Raw genomic sequence first — 21,856 nt, forward strand, 5'->3', positions numbered from 1 at the left:
AAGTGTGAGGTTTTGACACACACACACACACACACACACATATATATATATATATATATATATATATATATATATATATATATATATATATATATATATATATATATATATATATATATATATATATATATATGGGCAGGATCAATGGGGAAGTAACCAATCGGGGGAAGCGGGGGAAGAAAAAAAAAAATTTCGTTTTTTTTTTAAAATTTTTTTTTTTCCGGCATCAAGATTACACGAAAATATGAACATTTAGAAGAGACACTTCGTGATGAATGTTATTATTTAGGCGGGAAAACGATCGACAAAAATAACATTCAAGATAATATTGTTCGTGAAGAATATGAACGTTTTTTTTTTTTTCATGTTTTGTGAAGTAAAATTTAGCCCGATTTAGAGTTTAGGGTTTAGTGTTTTGGGTTTATTCCAATAAACCCAAAACATCAAACCCTAAACCCTAAACCCTAAACTCTAAACCGTTCGTGTTAAAAACTCAATCTAAATCTAAATCTAAATCTAAACCCTAAATCTAAACCTTAAACCCTAAATTTCTAAACCCTAATATCTAAACCCTATAAACCCTAATATCTAAACCCTAATATCTAAACCCCAATAGCTAAAACCTCAAAATACGCTCGAAAAACGCGATAATTGTTATATATTACTTCTTCGAGCGTTTTTCCACCAAAATAAAAACATTTATCACAAAGTGTCTATACTAAACGTTCATATTTTTATCTCATCTATAATGTTCGTGAACAAAGTTTTTTCAAAAAACGAAAAAAAAAAAAAAAGTTTTTGCTTCCCCCCGCTTCCTCCCGATTGGTTACTTCCCTCTTGATCCTACCGCTATATATATATATATATATATATATATATATATATATATATATATATATATATATATATATATATATGTATGTGTGTGTGTGTGTGTGTGTGTGTGAAATTATTTGCCAGAATTTTTAATCAAATACGAGTAATGAATTTGCAAATTTGAAAAAAAAATCAAAGTGTCATGTAACAGAATGAGCTGTTTATTCTTCAACAGTTTGAATTTTCTATCACTATACAGACATTTCATTTCATGTTGATTCTAAATCATCTGTAATCTAATCTTCAAAATTTGATTGTATCCCTCCCAGCCACCAACGATAAAGCACTATGCCAAATACCTGCATAAATAGACTTCAATTTAATTTCTCTTTACTCAAATTTCATCCTAGAAAATTATAGCAGAAGTGTAAAAAACTAAAAATATCCTAAAATTTTCAAGTATAGTAAAAGAACTTACAATCACTCTCTATTAGTCTCTTAGCTACCTGCACATCCCATTTCAAGCACATATCATACTCTAATAGTCAAAACAATATTAGTAATACAAAAAGGTTAAAAATGACTTTACTTGAGTTCTTGTTTGTTCAAAATGTTCTCTTCGTCATCTCCTGGGGCACCAGCTACCTGCACATCCCAAAGGTTGTTTTAATGCTTATAGTTACTAACATGTATGCGGTGTGGCCTAACAAGGTATCCCGTGACCTAATGCTTATAAATTCCTTAATGATATTATTCAAAACACTGGTTTAGAAACACAATTATATTTCACACACTAATCAGTATATAAAAAATATAAATAGAGGTTTTGGACAAAAAGGCATTTTGGGTCAATTCAACTCATACTCAAGAAAAAATCACTTTGACTCGTTACCAAACCCACCCAGACGGCCCATTTTGTCGTGTCGCGATGAAATGAAAATAAGAGCATAAACAGTGGTTAGTGGTTGTACTGAGCTTCATTTGTAACTAGAGAAAAGAACTTCTATCAATATTACTTGTTGCCTAAAAATAACAACCCAAGAAGCACTTCTAGCAAGAATAGGAAGTCATGAAACCAATCGATCTAGCCAATGAATAACTTTGGTATAGTTAAATAATATAACACACTTCATGAAAGTAGAGTACACAAAAGGTCTGTAAGTTTGTATTTTTTCACATTATAGGTTTTAAGTAGGATACGAAATAGAGTTGCTAAGTCATGTTCAGCCTGAAGAATACACCTGAAGAATACACGGATATACCTGTAAAGAGGGCAAATTCAAAAATGATAACAAAAAGCTCGCCAAATTTAAACGACGATGAGTTATTTAATAACATTACAGTTTATCTACTTCACAATTTTTAAAAAAATTAAGGAGGCATAAAAGAATTGGGTTTCAACTTACTTTAACTGATGCAGGCTTTAACAACATCGTCTCCATTGTGTAGATCTGTAACATACAATGCATCACTAGGGTCTCATGCCTAAATCCTTCCATTCAAAATTAACAGCTTGATTTCAGAGTGTTGTAGCCAAAACAAGAAATTCAAACTAAGATTGTGGTCATATATACGAATAGCTTGAAAAAGAAACACTAAATATAACACAATACACACCTTTGTAAGAAGTGACTAATCTTTTGTTATGACTGAACTCTGTACGAAACAGGAATTGTCTTTCCATCGACTTGTGTTCGTCCAGAATTAACAGCAGACCCCTACAAGTTTTAAAAAATTAAATTCAGCAAAATGATAATTCTCGAGCGCCATCCAGATGTAACAAACATAACAGATACCAGTTGCAAGAAATAGATTCCAGATCAACTGCCTACAATTACATGGATATCACCTACAAAAGAACAGTAAAGCTAGTAACTTACCGCTCAACTGAATTATTGTTATTTGAAAACCTTCTCAGCAGCATCTATCGTTCGTTGAATATCATCTTGCATGTGCTTCAACCCAGTAAACCGGCCTCAAACTGAGAAGGAGCCAAATAAACACCTTCTTCCAACATTCCTCTATAAAAACTTAGCAAATTTACCCGTATCACTCTTTTTAGCATCCTCAACATTATATATCGGGCCATCAGTGAAAAAGAACCCGCACATACCACTAATATGTCCTCCACAAATAGGATGCACGACCTTCTTTCCTACATCTAAAATCTAATAACACAAGTTATTGCAGAGATCATGAAATAAATAAAACCACCTAAAGAAAGCAAGACAAAAGACCCATACCATATGTAATACCAACATAGACGTTAAACACTTCTGATACATCTTTCAAATCACTGGTTTAAGAAACAAATGTTTCAACTTTCAACTACCTTAGTAGCTACAAAATGGACTTTATAATTACATAATCTCTGAGATAGGTATAACTGCTGTCAAACTTACCAACAAATAGCAAAAATATGGAAAATCAGTACTAATTTCATCTATGATGTTATGGAGTGTAAAAACAAGAACTTTACGATGTTGAGTCAGTCATCAGCCATGAGCCAAACACCACTCCGTAGTTTTGACCTTTATACGTTCATTGAATTGCTTAATCTGTAGAAACTGCAAGTCTTAGTCCAAATATAAAAACTGTAGCGAAGATGAGAACATAATCAACTCATAAACAAGCTCCATCAATGAAACGGAAACCATAACAGAGTGATTATAATAGTTAGCATTTGTAATCAATTAAACACTTAGCACAGTGATTTTACACAAACTAAACGAAGAAAAAGAACCTAGGTTTCCATATTAATGAACACCGATTGAATAGGCGTATATATATACCGAGTAATACATATATGTGCTATAAAATCAATTGAGGATTGTTACCTTATAGAGTCCAAAACTCCGATCAACAACAACTGTATCGGTGGAGATTTAGAATAAAAAACTCAGATAAGCAACGATTATTACCGGATAGAAAACAAATATTAGGTGGAGATTTAGTCAATTGTTACCGGATAAAATGAATAACGATTGTGTCACAGTGAGATTTGGTACACAATTGTAACTACCCACTTTTTCGACTTATATTTGCGCTTATTACTTACACGAAACTGCGTATTTGTGCGTACTGAGCTATATTATATTATGGGATCTTAATTCATATTGATTACTTTCGTTTATATTTTAAAATGTGTTATTAAGTGCTTAATCACTTAACTTGTTCCCCGAATGCTTTTATGACCGTTGGTGTCACTTGTCGTTTAAAGCGAGCTACGTACTTGGTACACGTTTAACTTTTGTCATAATTGGAATATTATGACTACGTAAAACTAATTGTTATTTTCTAATGATAATTACTTGGCTTATTGGTTGCTTAATTACGCTTAGTAATTTACTAATGCACACTAGTTAGTCTTATTGGACTTTTTATCTTAATGGACTTAAGCCCACCCTATTCTAGCTAATGGATCATTGAATTAGCCCAATTTTAATGGATTTATGACCCATTAAGAAGTAGGACAAAAACTCATTAATATGAGCCAACATACTAGCATTTTTGTTAACCATTAGTACACATGTTGCATGGGATCCCAACAACAAACACCACATTTAGACCACCGCCATGCAAAAAACAAAGTTTGTCCCCCCTTGTCCCCCCTAGGTCGTCGGCCAACCATCACCTCCACCACTATATATATCAAGCCTTCTCCTTCATTTCACACTTGATCTCATTCTCATTTTACACACTTGCTCTCTAATTTTCTCTCTAGTCTCTCTCACACTAAAATTGTAAGTTTTAATTTTCTTCTTCTTCTTTTCTTCTTAATCACGACATCATCATCATCATCATAAGATCAAGCTTTTTAGCTTTTTGATCTTGTTATATCTTGTAGATTCAAGCTTTGATTTGAATCCTTCAAGAACATGAAAGATTCAAGCTTTCTAGCTTTGAATTTTCATTACTTTGTTGGATCTAAGTTTTCTATCTTATGATCTCTTTATTTTTGTTAAAAGATCAAAACTTGTGTTTATGATCTTCATGAAACTTGAAGATCTAACATTTTGCTTTAAAGATCTTCAAGAACATAAAAGATTCAAGCTTTCTAGCTTTGAATCTTCATTACTTTGTTGGATCTAAGTTTTCTAGCTTATGATCTCTTTATTTTTGTTAAAAGATCAAAACTTGTGTTTATGATCTTCATGAAACTTGAAGATCTAACCTTTTGCTTTAAAGATCTTCAAGAACATAAAAGATTCCAGCTTTCTAGATTTGGATCTTCATTACTTTGATGGATATTAGCTTTATAGCTTAAGATCACCATATTTTGTTAAAAGATTAAAACTTGTGTTTATGATCTTCATGAAACTTGAAGATCTAGCTTTTTGCTTTAAAGATCTTCAAGGACATAAAAGATTCAAGCTTTCTAGCTTTGAAATCTCATAATTATTTATTAAGGGATCCAAGCTTCCTAGATTAGGGTTTCATTACTTTGTTTGATCTAAGTTATGTGACTCAAGGTCTTGCTTGATTTGAATCAAAGTTTGTAGCTTTAATCTTGAATATAACTTGTATTTGTGTTAAGACTAAGAACATGATGTAACTTTGGTTCATCATTCTTCTAAAACTCTTAAGTGAGTTGTATTTCTTCTTAGTCTTGACATTGTGTTGATGGTTGAAACTTGGTCAAAGTGATGCTAAGACATCAAGAGTTGTACACTTGAGGCTTATACGCATCAAGGATGAGAACCGTGATGAGCATCAAGCACCAAGAAACCTACCGGAGCACTTGCTTTCTATTTTTCGGGGTCTGATCAGACTCCTGGGGCTTCTGGAAAGTTGATTTTCAGATAGTTTGGTTCGAGTAGATGACTTTTCGTTTAAGACTCGCCTAAATCCGATATACGGTTTAGGATTTATAGCCTTCCGAAAAGCACTACGCCTTTGTAACGACGTGCTGAAAATTCTGACCTACTCGCGCTTGAACCGTCGCCACGGTCAAACGACATCGAGTTAGGATCTGAAAATAGGAAAGCGGTAATAGGACTCACATACGGAGCCTTGTCCACTGACCACACGTCTTTTCGGTTTGTATAGAGGTCGTAGCAGCTGTCCGAAGTCATCCTTTTGTTTCGATCTCTATTCTTGTTGAAAACTTACTTTATCTTTTACGAATGATGATGATGATGATGATACTTAAGACTTAACTTATTTACTTCTAAACCTTTGGGGACAATTTACTGACTTAGTAACCTTTGACTAGGTTGAGGACCTTTGAGACCGACTTACTACTTGCGTACTTTTCATATCGACTTTTACCGCACATTCACTGTGAGTTATAGTTCCCTTTTTACTTTAACTATTTTTGGGACTGAAAATACATGCGCTTTTTATGTTTTACATACTAGACACGAGTACTTAAACTTTATATATGTGTGGGTGACATAACTGCACAAAGATTCCCCTTAGCTCGTTAACGTTTAACTATTGGTTTATGAACCGGTAGACGCGAATCTTAGATATGGATCCATAGGGTTTGACATCCACACTCGGGCTAGTCGCGCTAGCATTTAACGGGTGTTTAATACTTCATAAACATACGCACTCGCCACGTGTACTTTTAGGGGGTGATATATTACTTGTTAAGTTAGTTACCGGGTGCCCACGGATAAACATATACTTTTCATACTGTTTTAAATACGAAATCTCGTGGTCTACATTACATTACTGATTACAAAAAAACTATAGCTCACCAACATTCGTGTTGACATTTTAAAGCATGTATTTCTCAGGTGCCTAGACGTTGTTGCTTCCGCTGTTAGGCTTGCTGTTATAATCTTGGTGTTATAGACTTGCTGTTACAGACTCGCTGTGTAGACTTCCGCTGCATTGTTTAGAGATGTCTCAAGCATGGAACTTTTATTTTGCATTCATAACTTATGTTATTTTTGAACATGGCTTTGTAATGACCTTTGTGTCACGTACTTATGTTGATGCTTTTTATTCGTAGAAGCACGTTATCTTTTGTAAAACATTTGACGTTGGTAAAGACGTAATCTTTTCATGAATGCAAAACTTGTTTTAAAACAGCATATTGTGTTATACCGTGTAATGAAACTGTTGTTGATGATCCGTACACTTTGATTTTATACGGGGCGTCACATAAATCAACGAATTAGATTTAGGGCATTTGAGTTCTAGGTTTGATTTAGGGCATTTTGTTATCTGGTTTTATAGAGAGAAGCAATAAAGCTCGGGTAGAGAGGAAAAGCAAAACTCACGTTAACTATTAATATTTAATATACTCCGTAATATATTATTTTTATTTTTATTTATTATTATTATTATTTTGTTCACGCTTCTAACAGTATCTATATCTATATATTTTATTTTGTTACTCTTCTACACATTTTAAAACGTGAGTAAATTATATTTATATTAACATTCAAAAGCGTGAGTAAATTTATCTACGCTCGTGAATGTGAAGACTTTCTATCTATGCTTATAAATGTGATGTATTTTATGACTTTTTGTGTTTTCATACTTATAAATTTATAAAAGTTTTCACACACTTATGAATGTTAAATTTGCTAAATTTTGGCTCACTTTCATAAAGTGTGAAGAATAAACTGTGAGAAACAAGCAACTTTGTTGTAGTGTGTGTGATAACACTTGTTTGATATTATGGGTCTAATTTGTTACTTATTACTCTATGGTTCAAACTTTCTAAGATTTCACTTAAGTAAGAATCTGTAGCAGTTAGACCATGACCAGTTTCTAATTTATGTGATAGTCTAGTTTCACATAAATTTTTCCATATGCAATTTTTCCATATGCAATTTTTAACATTCATAAAGACATATACCATATGCAATTTTTAAAGACATATACCATATGCAATTTTTCCTCTTTTACATTTAAAGCAATACGATGACTCATCTAATCACGCCCAAGGTATTCTGGCATTTATTGAAAGGTTATGATATACATATTCTATTGTTTATTGTTAGTGTAGATATCTTTGTTTTTATTAATACTCAAAATTTATGTATATAAGTGTATATATCGTCTGTTTAAAAGTAATGTGCGTTTTTCCTAAATATATAGGTGTATGGTGTTACTATTGATTACTTGAAATGATGTTATGCTATAAGTAAAGTGCTCATTGGTTTGACTTCTAACTACATAATGTTTTATGATTTTTGTTTAACTTCCGAAAAGTTATTAGTGATTAAATGAGATGGAGAAATGAGTGGGTGGTTAAAATATCAGAATTGGTTTCGTCTATAACTTCGGTTATAAGTATGAGTTGTAATGCTATATGTTAAGGTTTGTAGATTTTTAAAATCAATTGAATATAACTGATATAGAATGTTACATGTAACATCCCGTTTTTCAGTTACGCGTTATTTTGGACATCATTTGAATTACGAGGCATGTAATCATATATTTTGACCCCAAATAAAGTTTGAGTTGAATTTTTATAACCTTACCATTGGATAGTACACCTTATTACGTTTCTAACGATATTTGATTCATCAAAAACGGAGCTACGGTTTGAAAGTTACGACCAAAACAAGTGTCAGAAAAATGCGAAAAAGGGCCCAGGCGCAAATTGCGGCTGGTAGGCGCCATTTGCGGCTGGCTGGGGTTGTTCAGAGCCCAAATGGGTGTATTCTTGTGGCCACTTTTACGGCTGACCGTAATTTGCGACCAGTAGGCGCAAATTACGGCTGGAACGTATTTTTGGTGATTTTCTTGATATTTTGAGTTTTAATGAGGGGTATTTGTGTATTTTCACTTTGGGTTCGGTTTGGGATCATCAAAACTGATCCAAGGCTCTTTCAAGCCTCATTTTCACCCACACAAAACACTAACATCTTATTTTAGAGAGAGAGGGTGTGATGCCCCGTAAAAAATTAACGTGTACGGATCATCAACAACAGGTCCATTACACGGTTACAATACTATATGCTGTTTTAAAATAAGTTTGCATTCATGGAAAGATAACGTTTTACAAAAGATAGCGTGCTTCTACGAATAGAAAGCATTAACATAAGTACGTGACACAAAGATCATTACAAAGCCATTGTTCAATGTAACATAAGTTATGAATGCAAAGTAAAAGTTTCGTAATTGAGACATCTCTAAGCAATGCAGCGGCAATCTAACACCGAGAGTCTAATACAGCGGAAGCGAAAAACGTCTAAGCACCTGAGAAATAACATGCTTAAAAAGTCAACACGAATGTTGGTGAGCTATAGTTTAATTGTAACACTAATGTAATGTAGGCCACGAGATTTCGTATTCAAAACAGTATGAAAAGTATATGCTTAACCGTGGGCACTTGGTAACTAACTTAACATAAATATCACCCCCTAAAAGTACACTTGGCGAGTGCATAAGTTTACGAAGTATTAAACACCCATTAAATGCTAGCATGACTAGCACGAGTGGGGATGTCAAACCCTATGGATCCATATCTAAGATTCGCGTTCACCGGTTCAAAAACCAGTGACTAAACGTTATCGAGCTAAGGAGAAAGTTTATGCCGTTATATCACCCACACATATATAAAGTTTAAGTACTCGTGCCTAGTAAGTAAAATATAAAAAGCGCATGTATTCTCAGTCCCAAAAACAGTTAAAGTAAAAAGGGAGCTATAACTCACAGTGAAAATGCGGTAAAAGTCGGTACGAGGTAAGTAAGCAAGTAAGTTGGTCCGAAAGGTCCTCAACCAAAGTCAAAAGTTACTAAGTCAGTAATTCGTCTCAAAGGGTTTAAAAGTACGTAAGTTAAGTCTTAAGTATCATCATCATCAACATCATACGTAAAATGTAAAGTAAGTTTTCAATCAAGAATAGAGATCGAAACAAAGGCTGACTTCGTTCTGCTGCTACGACCTCTATACAAACTGAAATGACGCGCGGTCAGTGGCCAAGGCTCCGTATGTGAGTCCTCTAACTGCTATCAAATTTTTAGAACCTAAATTGATGTCGTTTGACCGTGGAGACGGTTCACGCATGAGTAGGTCGGAATTTTCAGCACGTCGTTACAAAGGCGTAGTGACTTTCGGAAGGCTATAAATCCTAAACCGTATATCGGATTAAGACGAGTCTTAAACGAAAAGTCATCTACTCGAACCGAACTATCTGGAAATTAACTTTTCCAGAAGTCCAGGAGTCTGATCAGACCCTGAAAAATAGAAAGCAAGTGCTCCGGTGGATTTCTTGGTGTTTGATGCTCATCACGGTTCTCATCCTTGATGCGTATAAGCCTCAAGTCTACAACTCTTGATGTTTTAGCATCAATTTAACCAAGGTTTAACCATCAACACACAAAGTTAAGACTAAGAAATAAAATACAACTCATGTGATAGTTTGAGCAAGATGATGAACCAAAGTTACATCAATTTCTTAGTTTCAACACAAGTACAAGTTCTATTAAGTTATAAACTTTGAATCAAACTAAATAAGCAAGACCTTAAACTATAGAACTTAGATCTTAACTAAATATGAAAGACCTTAGACTAAAAAGTCTAGATCTCATGTTCTTGGTGAAACCCTAAGTCATAACACTTAGACTTTCAACTTTTACACAACCATAAGTTATGAAACTTAGATCTTGTAAAGTGAAGTGAACATAATCTAATGAGCTTTTGTTTAAGCAAAGTAAAAGACCATAAGTTACACAACTTAGATCAAATACAATAATGAAACCCTAAGCTAAAGAGCTTGGATTCTTAACAATACTTATGAGATCTCAAGCTAGTAAGCTTGTATCTTTTATTTAATGAAAACACAAGTCACAAATCTAAAGTACAAGAAATTAAAGAAGATCATAAGTTAATAAACTTTGATCTTAACTAACTTTTTGTAGAAATCTCAAGCTAGTAAGCTTGTATTTCAAACTTTCTTGAAGATCCATAAAGTAAAAAGTTGAATCTACAAGTTACATGAAGATCACAAACATGAGTTTTGATCTTTTAACATAATTAAAGAGATCTTAAGTTAATAATTTAGATCTAACATAAGTAAAGAAGATTTAAAGCTAAGAAGCTTTAATCCTCCATGTTCTTGCATTTTTCAAAACAAAGTTTGAATCTACAAGAGTTATGAAGATTCAAGTTACAAAACTTGAAACTTTAAGTAAGAATGATGATGATTCATGAAAATGATGAAGAAAAAGAAGAAAAGAAGATCAAGAACACTTACAAGTTCTTCAAGTATTTGAGAGAAAACTAGAGAGAGATTTGAGAGAAAATGTGTATATGTGTGTGTGTGTGTGTGTGTGTGTATGTTTTAATGAAATGAAATGAGGATGGAATGAGAGTTTAAAAAAAAATAAAGTGGTGGTGGGGTGGTGAGGGTGCCGACGGTTTTGGGAGAAAAGGGGGGGGGGATCATTTGCTTTTCATGGGTGGTGGTACATGGTGGTGTAGGTACATGTTGGGTGGCATGGGATATTAAATTAAAAATGTGTAAGTATTGTACACAAGCATGCTAGTAATCTTGTCTTAATATTAAGTGGGTTTTGTCTCATGTATTAATGGATTAATAAGTCCATTAACTAGCCCACTAACTAGTCCATTAAGTTGAGTAGGTTGGGCCTTTAATTAACTAGGTCCAATAAGGTGTTAAGTCCAATAAAGCTACTAGTGAGCATTAGTAAACACTAAGCGTAATTAATAAACCATCAAGCCAAGTAATTGTCATAAATAAATAACAATTATGTTTACGTAGTCATAATATCCCAATTATGACAAAAGTTTAACGTATACCAAGTACGTAGCTCGTTTTAAACGATAAGTGTGATGACCCGGGAATTTCCGACTAAATTTAAACTTAACCTTTATATGATTTAGATACGATAAACAAAGTCTGTAATGTTGAGTCACATAACAATTTAAACTGTATTCATGTAATCGTTTGACCTTTGACTATTCCCGATGATTCACGAACCATTGTGTAAATTTATACGTAACATATGTATATATATATATATATATATATATATATATATATATATATATATATATATATATATAATTTGAAGATAAGTATATATATAAAAATATGAAATAATAAAATACAAAGTTAATCATTAGAATTAAAAATGTAAAATAGGATCCAAATAATTGTTGTAACAAATCTGTACATAAGTGTATATGATTTTTATATATGAACATGATTATATGTATATTGTAATGTATAAGAATTCAATTATACATAGTACATAATTATTAAACATTACATAATAAACAAATTGTAATGTTAAAATATTAAGAGTAATCCTAAGTTAAAAATATTGTTATTATTACTATCATTAAAAATAAATATTAATACTAATAATAAAATCAGTATTATTAGTATTACTAATTAAAATATATAAATATGAACATGGATACATGTAATTTGTTATATTATTATTAATATTATTAATAGTATTATTATCATTATTAGTATCATTGATCTTAGTTATTATTATGATTACTAAAAGTATTATTAACTTAATTACAAAACTTTCCATTCAATTTAAAGCTATTATTATCATTATTATGATATCATGAAGATTATTATTTATATTTTATTGTTAATATTAGATTCATTATTAAGATTAATATTAATGTTAAGTAATAAAATTTGTATTATTAATAATATTAAGATTCTTTAAAATGCAGAATACAAATTTAATCAGATACTCAGATATATACGATATATATGCAGTTACTTACAGGTTACATATATATATATACAAGTATATATATATATATATATATATATATATATATATATATATATATATATATATATATATATATATATATATATAAGATGGAACGTACTCAGTTTTCAATCGTTTTCAGCCTATAGATGATCTTGTTTTCCTGTCTGAAACCAGTACGAATCGATTCCAAATAATCACAAGACTACAAATTCTGTTAGAAATCCTTTTCCCCTTTTTATTTTTTTATATTTTCTTCTGTACCTGAATATATTATTTTCGACCTTCAATATATACTTAATCCCAACAATTTCAATTATAAATGAAATCAGATGACCTACATTATCAGTCACCAACCACAAAAATCCTTCACAGCTGTTATTTAAACGAATTTAAATCAAAACACTTGAAGAACAAAGGTACGACCCTGTTTTCATATAATTTTTCAAACACAATGATTTATTAATGAAATTAAAAATCCTTAATTGTAGTTGTATTAGGAATCCTTCATCTAAACTATCTGCAAAGTTCCATTTTCCAATTGTTAATATCGAGTATGAATTTTTGAGTCAAAGTTTAAGTTTCAAAAAGTCAACCTTTGTTCTTCAAACTAATTCGAGTTGTCTGTTAAGTTTCAAGTAAAATTGAGGATTTCAGAAGTTTAAAGAAAGGATTTGGAACATATTTCGTTTTGTAACTACAACCTGATAGCATCTAGAATTCAAAATCAATTAGGTAGTGCATATGTGTTCTTCACGAACTGCAGTAGCAGCTACTGCTATTTAATTCATTTTAATTTTAAAATTTTTTTCGTTTACTAATTAATACAAAACCGTTTATTTATGTTTCAATTTATAATACAAACCTTAGGTTTGTTAATTTTGGATCTGGGGTCGATGGAGGAAGAAGATGATCACACAGGAATATTGGGTTAAAAATATTTAGTTGTCATCTAAATCTGAAAAACTGAATCAGCTGGATGGTATAGGGTGTTAGCGGGTATTCGGGAGGTCGCGGGTTCGAGCCTCGTTGTGGGCTATTCTTTTTTACAAAATGCTTTAAAAGGGTATATTCTTTTTATTACTTCTATTTCAATTATTATTATTATTATTATTATTATTATTATTATTATTATTATTATTATTATTATTATTATTATTATTATTATTATTATTATTATGAGTGTTATTATTATTATTAGTATAATTGTTATTATTATTGATAATATTAATTATTATTGTTAAAAATTATTAATTACTAATATTATTATCATTACTTAGTATTATTGATATTATTACTAATATTACATAAGTAGTATTATTATTATAGGCTATGATCATTATTATTATTATTATTATTATTATTATTATTATTATTATTATTATTATTATTATTATTATTATTATTATTATTATTATTATTAATATTATTATTATCATTATTTTAGTATTATCATTAATTTAACAAACAGTTGATATTATATAAAAATATACTTAAACACATAACTTATCTATATTAATATCGTTATATATAAAATAAATATAGTTAAGGAGATAAATAAGTTATAAAAATTATATCACTAATAGTAATATATATAAATGTTCGATCACAAGTATATGTTTAAATATATATATAAATGATATAGGTTCGTGAATCCGAGGCCAACCCTGCATTGTTCAATATTGTCATATGTATTTTTACTACAAAATACATTAAGTGAGTTTTATTTGCTCCCTTTTTAAATGCTTTTGCAATATATATTTTTGGGACTGAGAATACATGCGCTGCTTTTATGATTGTTTTACAAAATAGACACAAGTAATCGAAACTACATTCTATGATTGAATTATTAAACCGAATATGTCCCTTTTTAGTCTGGTAATCTAAGAATTAGGGAACAGACACCCTAATTGACGCGAATCCTAAAGATAGATCTATCGGGCCCAACAAGCCCCATCCAAAGTAACGGATGCTTTAGTACTTCGAAATTTATATCATGTCAGAAGGAGGATCCCGGAATGATGGGGATATTCTTATATGCATATTGTGAATGTCGGTTATCAGGTGTTCACCATATGAATGATTTTTGTCTCTATGCATGGGACGTATATTTATGAGAATTGGAAATACGAAATCTTGTGGTCTATTAAAATGAAAGAAAGGATTATTTATGTTAAACCAATGAACTCACCAACCTTTTGGTTGACATATTTATTCTCAGGTATGAAAGAAGTCTTCTGCTGTGCAATTGCTCATTTTAAATATATTACTTGGAGTCATTCATGACCTATTTCAAAAGACGTTGCATTCAAGTCGTTAAGTTCATCAAGATTATTATTAAGTCAATTATAGTTGGATATATTATGAAATGGTATGCATGTCTGTCAACTTTCGATGAAATGAAAGTCTGTCTTTTAAAAACGAATGTAATGTTTGTAAAATGTATCATATAGAGGTCAAGTACCTCGCGATGTAACCAACTATTGTGAATCGTTTGTAATCGATATAGACTTCGTCCGGATGGATTAGGACGGGTCGCTTCAGTTGGTATCAGAGCGGTGGTCTTAGCAAACCAGGTCTGCATTAGTGTGTATAACTGATAAGTCGTTAGGATGCATTAGTGAGTCTGGACTTCGACCGTGTCTGCATGTCAAAAGTTTTGCTTATCATTAGTGTCGAAAATTATTTGCTTATCATCCTTAAATTCTAGACACGTCTTACTGCCTCTATTGCATAGACAGTGTATAGATAAATTCATATCTTAGCGTATCGGTTATTGTTACCTTTGCCTGACAGCTTCCGTAGATTCCTCTGTAACTTATGGGATTTTAGTATTATATATGCATATGTAAATTATGTATTACAGGGTACTAATTTACATCTTATAATCTATTTCTTATCGAAAATCCTTCATCTGATCGTACGAGATGAATTCCTCAACCAGTTCGAGTCCCTCAGATCCCGATAGCTATTCCGATAGTTATTCCGACAACTATTCCGACATGGATATTCACCTAAGCTCCGAAAGCGGTGTCACCAGAATGAATCAATCTATCAGCCATCCCCAATTCATCTGATGGGTTCGTAGCCTCCTTAATCATTGGAGACAAGAAGAAGGCGATCCCTTCCATCCACCACATTGCCCTCTCGGCGAAGAACCTGAAGCACTTACCGCAAACCCGTCCGAAACACCATTTTCTCTCTCATTTACAGAGTATCTCGTCATGATTATATACTACACCAAATTCTAGATTTTATTCATCCGTTCGTTCGAACCGACAATCATCCCGGAATAATGGAAGAAGTCAACGAACTTCACGCTCGAGTAATCAATTTGGAAAATGTAGTGCAAAATGTAACAGCTTCAACAACACCACCGGCACCAACAACCCAAGTTTCAACATCACACGCCTCAACATCTCATTCTGTACCTCGAGTATAATCAACGTTCTACGTATCGTTCTACATCAATTATCTTCGTTCTTCATGACGATTATGTAATCTCTAATGTTTTAGAGATTATGTATTCTAGTTATAACGGTAAATCAATTGAGATTAATATTATATTAACTCATTAAATCTATGATTACATCTGAAGAAAATATATATGTAAGTATATTTTCATAAAGATTGTAATTAAAAATTCTTTCGTACAAACTGTTAATGGTGAAAATATTTTAACGGGTAGGTAATACCTAAGGAATATTTAGATTTCACATTAACAAGTTACACTGTACATTCTTCGAATCTGATTCAACAGTCATTTACTATCCTACTTACACAAACAGATATATGTATCCGTTCACCGCAGAATAACCATTTTTATTCAAATTCATATTTGGATTTTGATTTATCAGAATCCAACAAGTGGCATAATGAAGAAAACATTGGACAAAATAAAATTTGTTAGAAACAAACAAATTAACTATGAGAAATTTTGTTAAGAATCCACGCTAACTGTTCCTAGCTAATTGTTCCTAGCTAACTGTTAATTTCGTATTACATTTACTTATCGCAATTTATTTATCGCAATTTATTTATCGCAGTTTATTTATCGCAATTTAATTATCGCAATTTTATTTATCGTCATTTAATTTCTGTTATTTACTTTACGCACTTTATTTATCATCATTTATTTCTGTTATTTATTTTACGCACTTTAAATATCGGGACACGTATACAAGGTTTTGACATATCATATCGACGCATCTATATATATTATTTGGAATAACCATAGACACTCTATACGCAGTAATGATCGAGTTCTCTATACAGGGTTGAGGTTGATTCTACAATAATATATATAGTTTGAGTTGTGATCGAGTCTGAGACGTATACGGGTCACGACACGTATTAATTAATTCGAATATTATATATTAAACTATATATGAATTATTGGACTGTCGACTGTGGACTATCGACTGTGGACTAATAACATTGGACAATTAAAATGAATTAAAATATTAATTATAACATATGAAACTAAACAATTCTTCAAGTTTGCCACTTGATTTCGTCTTAAACCTCATTTGTATCTTCACGATTACATTCTGCGTTCAAACCTTTCATGATTCTTAAAAACACCTCAATCGAGAGGATGAACCAATGACACTTTATCTACGGAAGAAAAGATCGATGCCTCTAGTTATGCACCTGAAAACTCTCGAAAACTGAGAAAATGTTTAACACGAGCTGTGCTAATTCCTTTAGCGTTATTATTACCAAAAATAACTTTGCAATCTCTTTCCAAATTAGCCAATTTTGTCACAGCTTCAACAAGTCAACTTCAATTTTTCGTGCGAAAACAACCTTATTATAACCTTGATATATACGTTGTCTTTTCGCCTTCGTTACCGGGGAACTGTTTATATCCCGCCACATTAACAGTAAACATACCAGCAACTTCACTACTCTTTGGCGAAAGTCACTTAGATAAATCACTATATTTATTCATTAATACCCTATCATATACTCATCCGCGTTATGTAACGATAATTGCCATTCTAATTACCGAGAATTTGCAATCAGTATATTTTGAAATCTCGCAGCATGTCTACATCAACAGATATATGAATACATATAACATTTATATCTTAGAATTATGATCTTTTATTCTGAAATCCTGAAAAGCACCCAGTCAACGAATCAATACTCCAAATTTTGAGGAAGCTGAATGAAGCAGCAGAAACCGTAGACCACCGTAAACGACCTTAACCGTCAAAAGTTTGATGATAAATAATGGAGTATTGGAAACACTCAATAGAAAATTTAGTACCGAAAAGCGGATTATGCGAAACTAAGAAGGAAGTCGTGGACAAATCACAAAGAATAAGTTTGACTTCAAAGAATCCAAATGATTCAATGCCTGCTGAAGTCTTTAGCGAATATCTTGCTCCTTACTCTAAACCCTTGCAGACAATAGTTTCCATCATCCTCTGATCTTAGATATTCAAAGATATTATCGTATCTTTCATTACAAATATCCTCCATATTTCTGAAGATATTTTCATAACTATTCTTATCGGAAATCAATAATCTCTTCGTGCTATCAGTGTTACATCATATAGAAACTGTTAGTTTCTATATTCTGTAAACTTTCGAGCTTAAAATATGAATGTTTTTGAAGTAGTGTTGGGAACTGATGTATGAGTTAGTATAATATAATGACACTTGATCAACGTGATTATATTACAGTAAGTCATGTTGAGTTTCTATTGGGACATGATGATTCACAAATCATAACGTCATCATGTGTCATGCTACATAACTCTTTCATTTTGCTTAACTTCTGAACATATCAAGAAAGTATATTCTTGATAGTTCTATTCTTAGTGATTCTGGTAATTTGACAAATCAAATCGTGCTATAACGTTCTTTCTTATTTAGAACATTAAATTCATTCGAAACTCCATATCTACGAATTCTGGACCATTACCAGAGATGTCCAATCGTAAAAAGAAGAAACGAAGGGACAAAGCTCTAAAAGAAATAGAAAATTGGAGTATAAATCGCAGCAAAATAGGAGAGCATTAACTGTGGATGACAATGATTATAGAAAACGGAAGCAGGGATTTCGAAATATAAGAGAAAATATAAAGCCCAATAACAACACGGAGATTACAAACCGTGGATATTAATACGAATAGCAATATAAAAACACGGTATAATTAAGAATAGTATCACCCCAAGGTAATACTAGAAGTAAACAGATTCTTCTGGTGGAAGATTGAAAAGAAGGATGACAGAAATGATAATTAGAAAAATATCAAGGATTAGAACTAGATTTAAGCATTTTCACAATCTTTTGGATGTATGAACTAAGAAAGAAAGTATAGAAATGATGAGAATAATTGAACGGAAGAGCTTAATTTATAGTGGAAATATCAGACAGCGTAATCAAGGCAGATCACCGTATTTAATTATAGAGATCTTAATTTCCTTACTCGCCGAAGAATCAAATCTTTTAGATTTCGAAGATTTTTCTATAAATCCCTTGAATTCCAGAATTCAACCCTGTTTACGTCAAAAGCTAAGGAAAATCTTATTTTTTTCAACTCACTCTTTGCGATAGCTTCATTCGTATTCTTAGAATAATCGAATTATTTTATCATTATTATTCAATGATGATAAACCTCTAATTATCAACTCATATTGGTCATGAAAACATTTTTATTGTTAGCCATGACCACCTCACTCAAATTTCGGGATGAAATTTCTTTAACGGGTAGGTACTGTGATGACCCGAGAATTTCCGACTAAATTTAAACTTAACCTTTATATGATTTAGATACGATAAGCAAAGTCTGTAATGTTGAGTCACATAACAATTTAAACTGTATTCATGTAATCATTTGACCTTTGACTATTCTCGACGATTCACGAACCATTGTGTAAATTTATACGTAACATATGTATGTGTATATATATATGTAAAAAATTTGAAGATAAGTATATATATAATAATATGAAATAATAAAATACAAAGTTAATCATTAGAATTAAAAATGTAAAATAGGATCCAAATAATTGTTGTAACAAATCTGTACATAAGTGTATATGATTTTTATATATGAACATGATTATATGTATATTGTAATGTATAAGAATTCGATTATACATAGTACATAATTATTAAACATTACATAATAAACAAATTGTAATGTTAAAATATTAAGAGTAATCCTAAGTTAAAAATATTGTTATTATTACTATCATTAAAAATAAATATTAATACAAATAATAAAATCAGTATTATTAGTATTACTAATTAAAATATATAAATATGAACATGGATACATGTAATTTGTTATATTATTATTAATATTATTAATAGTATTATTATCATTATTAGTATCATTGATCTTAGTTATTATTATGATTACTAAAAGTATTATTAACTTAATTACAAAACTTTCCATTCTATTTAAAGCTATTATTATCATTATTATGATATCATGAATATTATTATTTATATTATATTGTTAATATTAGATTCATTATTAAGATTAATATTAATGTTAAGTAATAAAATTTGTATTATTAATAATATTAAGATTCTTTAAAATGCAGAATACAAATTTAATCAGATACTCAGATATATACGATATATATACAGTTACTTACAAGTTACATATATATATATATATATATATATATATATATATATATATATATATATATATATATATATATATATATATAAACAAGATGGAATGTACTCAGTTTTCAATCATTTTCAGCCTATAGATGATCTTGTTTTCTTGTTTGAAACCAGTACGAATCGATTCCAAACAATCACAAGACTACAAATTCTGTTAGAAATCCTTTTCCCCTTTTTATTTTTTTATAATTTCTTCTGTACCTGAATATATTGTTGTCGACCTTCAATATTTACTTAATCCCAACAATTTCAATTATAAACGAAATCAGATGACCTACATTATTAGTCACCAACCACAAAAATCCTTTACAGCTGTTATTTAAACGAATTTAAATCAAAACACTTGAAGAACACAGGTACGGCCCTGTTTTCATATAATTTTTCAAATACAACGATTTCTTAATGAAATTAAAAATCCTTAATTGTAGTTGTATTGGGAATCCTTCATCTAAACTATCTGCAAAGTTCCATTTTCCAATTGTTAATATCGAGTATGAATTTTTGAGTCAAAGTTTAAGTTTCAAAAAGTCAACCTTTGTTCTTCAAACTAATTCGAGTTGTCTGTTAAGTTTCAGGTAAAATTGAGGATTTCAGAAGTTTAAAGAAAGGATTTGGAACATATTTAGTTTTGTAACTACAACCTGATAGCATCTAGAATTCAAAATCAATTAGGTAGTGCATATGTGTTCTTCACGAACTGCAGTAGCAGCTACTGCTATTTAATTCATTTAAATTTTAAATTTTTTTTTCGTTTACTAATTAATACAAAACCGTTTATTTATGTTTCAATTTATAATACAAACCTTAGGTTAGTTATTAGGTTTGTTAATTTTGGATCTGGGGTCGATGGAGGAAGAAGATGATCACACAGGAATATTGGGTTAAAAATATTTAGTTGTCATCTAAATCAGAAAAACTGAATCAGCTAGATGGTATAGGGTGTTAGCGGGTATTCGGGAGGTCGCGGGTTCGAGCCTCGTTGTGGGCTATTCTTTTTTACAAAATGCTTTAAAAGGGTATATTCTTTTTATTACTTCTATTTCAATTATTATTATTATTATTATTATTATTATTATTATTATTATTATTATTATTATTATTATTATTATTATTAGTGTTATTATTATTATTAGTATAATTGTTATTATTATTGATAATATTAATTATTATTGTTAAAAATTATTAATTACTAATATTATTATCATTACTTAGTATTATTGATATTATTACTAATATTACATAAGTAGTATTATTATTATAGGCTATGATCATTATTATTATTATTATTATTATTATTAATATTATTATTATCATTATTTTAGTATTATCATTAATTTAACAAACAGTTGATATTATATAAAAATATACTTAAACACATAACTTATCTATATTAATATCGTTATATATAAAATAAATATAGTTAAGGAGATAAATAAGTTATAAAAATTATATCACTAATAGTAATATATATAAGTGTTCGATCACAAGTATATGTTTAAATATATATATGAATGATATAGGTTCGTGAATCCGAGGCCAACCCTGCATTGTTCAATATTGTCATATGTATTTTTACTACAAAATACATTAGGTGAGTTTTATTTGCTCCCTTTTTAAATGCTTTTGCAATATATATTTTTGGGACTGAGAATACATGCGCTGCTTTTATGAATGTTTTACGAAATAGACACAAGTAATCAAAAC

General features: G+C 30.5%; 1 protein-coding gene across 18 annotated transcripts; it reads right to left on the reverse strand.

Moving 5' to 3' along the window:
* Nucleotides 1-969: 969 nt before the first annotated feature.
* On the reverse strand, nucleotides 970-3,789 carry LOC139839850 (uncharacterized). Of its 18 annotated transcripts, none has more exons than XR_011757104.1 (9): nucleotides 3,654-3,789; nucleotides 3,296-3,374; nucleotides 2,930-2,984; nucleotides 2,697-2,837; nucleotides 2,434-2,534; nucleotides 2,223-2,308; nucleotides 2,058-2,078; nucleotides 1,295-1,461; nucleotides 970-1,175 (listed from the first exon to the last, which is right to left on the reverse strand). XR_011757104.1 is itself a non-coding variant. In XM_071830025.1 (8 exons), the coding sequence occupies exons 2-7, from the start codon at nucleotides 2,738-2,740 to the stop codon at nucleotides 1,319-1,321; spliced, it is 312 nt and encodes a 103-aa protein (XP_071686126.1). In that variant the 5' UTR covers nucleotides 2,741-3,374; nucleotides 3,654-3,789; the 3' UTR covers nucleotides 970-1,175; nucleotides 1,295-1,318. The 18 variants fall into 18 exon arrangements, 2 of the variants coding, with proteins under 2 accessions (XP_071686126.1, XP_071686127.1); XR_011757103.1 differs by having other exon boundaries at nucleotides 3,060-3,374; XR_011757098.1 differs by having other exon boundaries at nucleotides 2,697-3,213.
* Nucleotides 3,790-21,856: the final 18,067 nt, after the last annotated feature.

Source organism: Rutidosis leptorrhynchoides, chromosome 4 (genome assembly GCF_046630445.1).
Source record: "Rutidosis leptorrhynchoides isolate AG116_Rl617_1_P2 chromosome 4, CSIRO_AGI_Rlap_v1, whole genome shotgun sequence".
NCBI classification, from domain to species: Eukaryota; Viridiplantae; Streptophyta; class Magnoliopsida; order Asterales; family Asteraceae; genus Rutidosis; species Rutidosis leptorrhynchoides.

What these genes read in the sequence shown, in the direction of transcription:
- LOC139839850 (XM_071830025.1), bottom strand. Translation starts at nt 2,740, where the DNA reads ATGCTGCTGAGAAGGTTTTCAAATAACAATAATTCAGTTGAGCG. An exon ending in AACAATAATTCAGTTGAGCG is followed by an intron (nt 2,535 to 2,696) that starts GTAAGTTACTAG and finishes TAAAACTTGTAG; the next exon opens with GGGTCTGCTGTTAATTCTGG. An exon ending in TAAAGCCTGCATCAGTTAAA is followed by an intron (nt 2,079 to 2,222) that starts GTAAGTTGAAAC and finishes CCCTCTTTACAG; the next exon opens with GTATATCCGTGTATTCTTCA.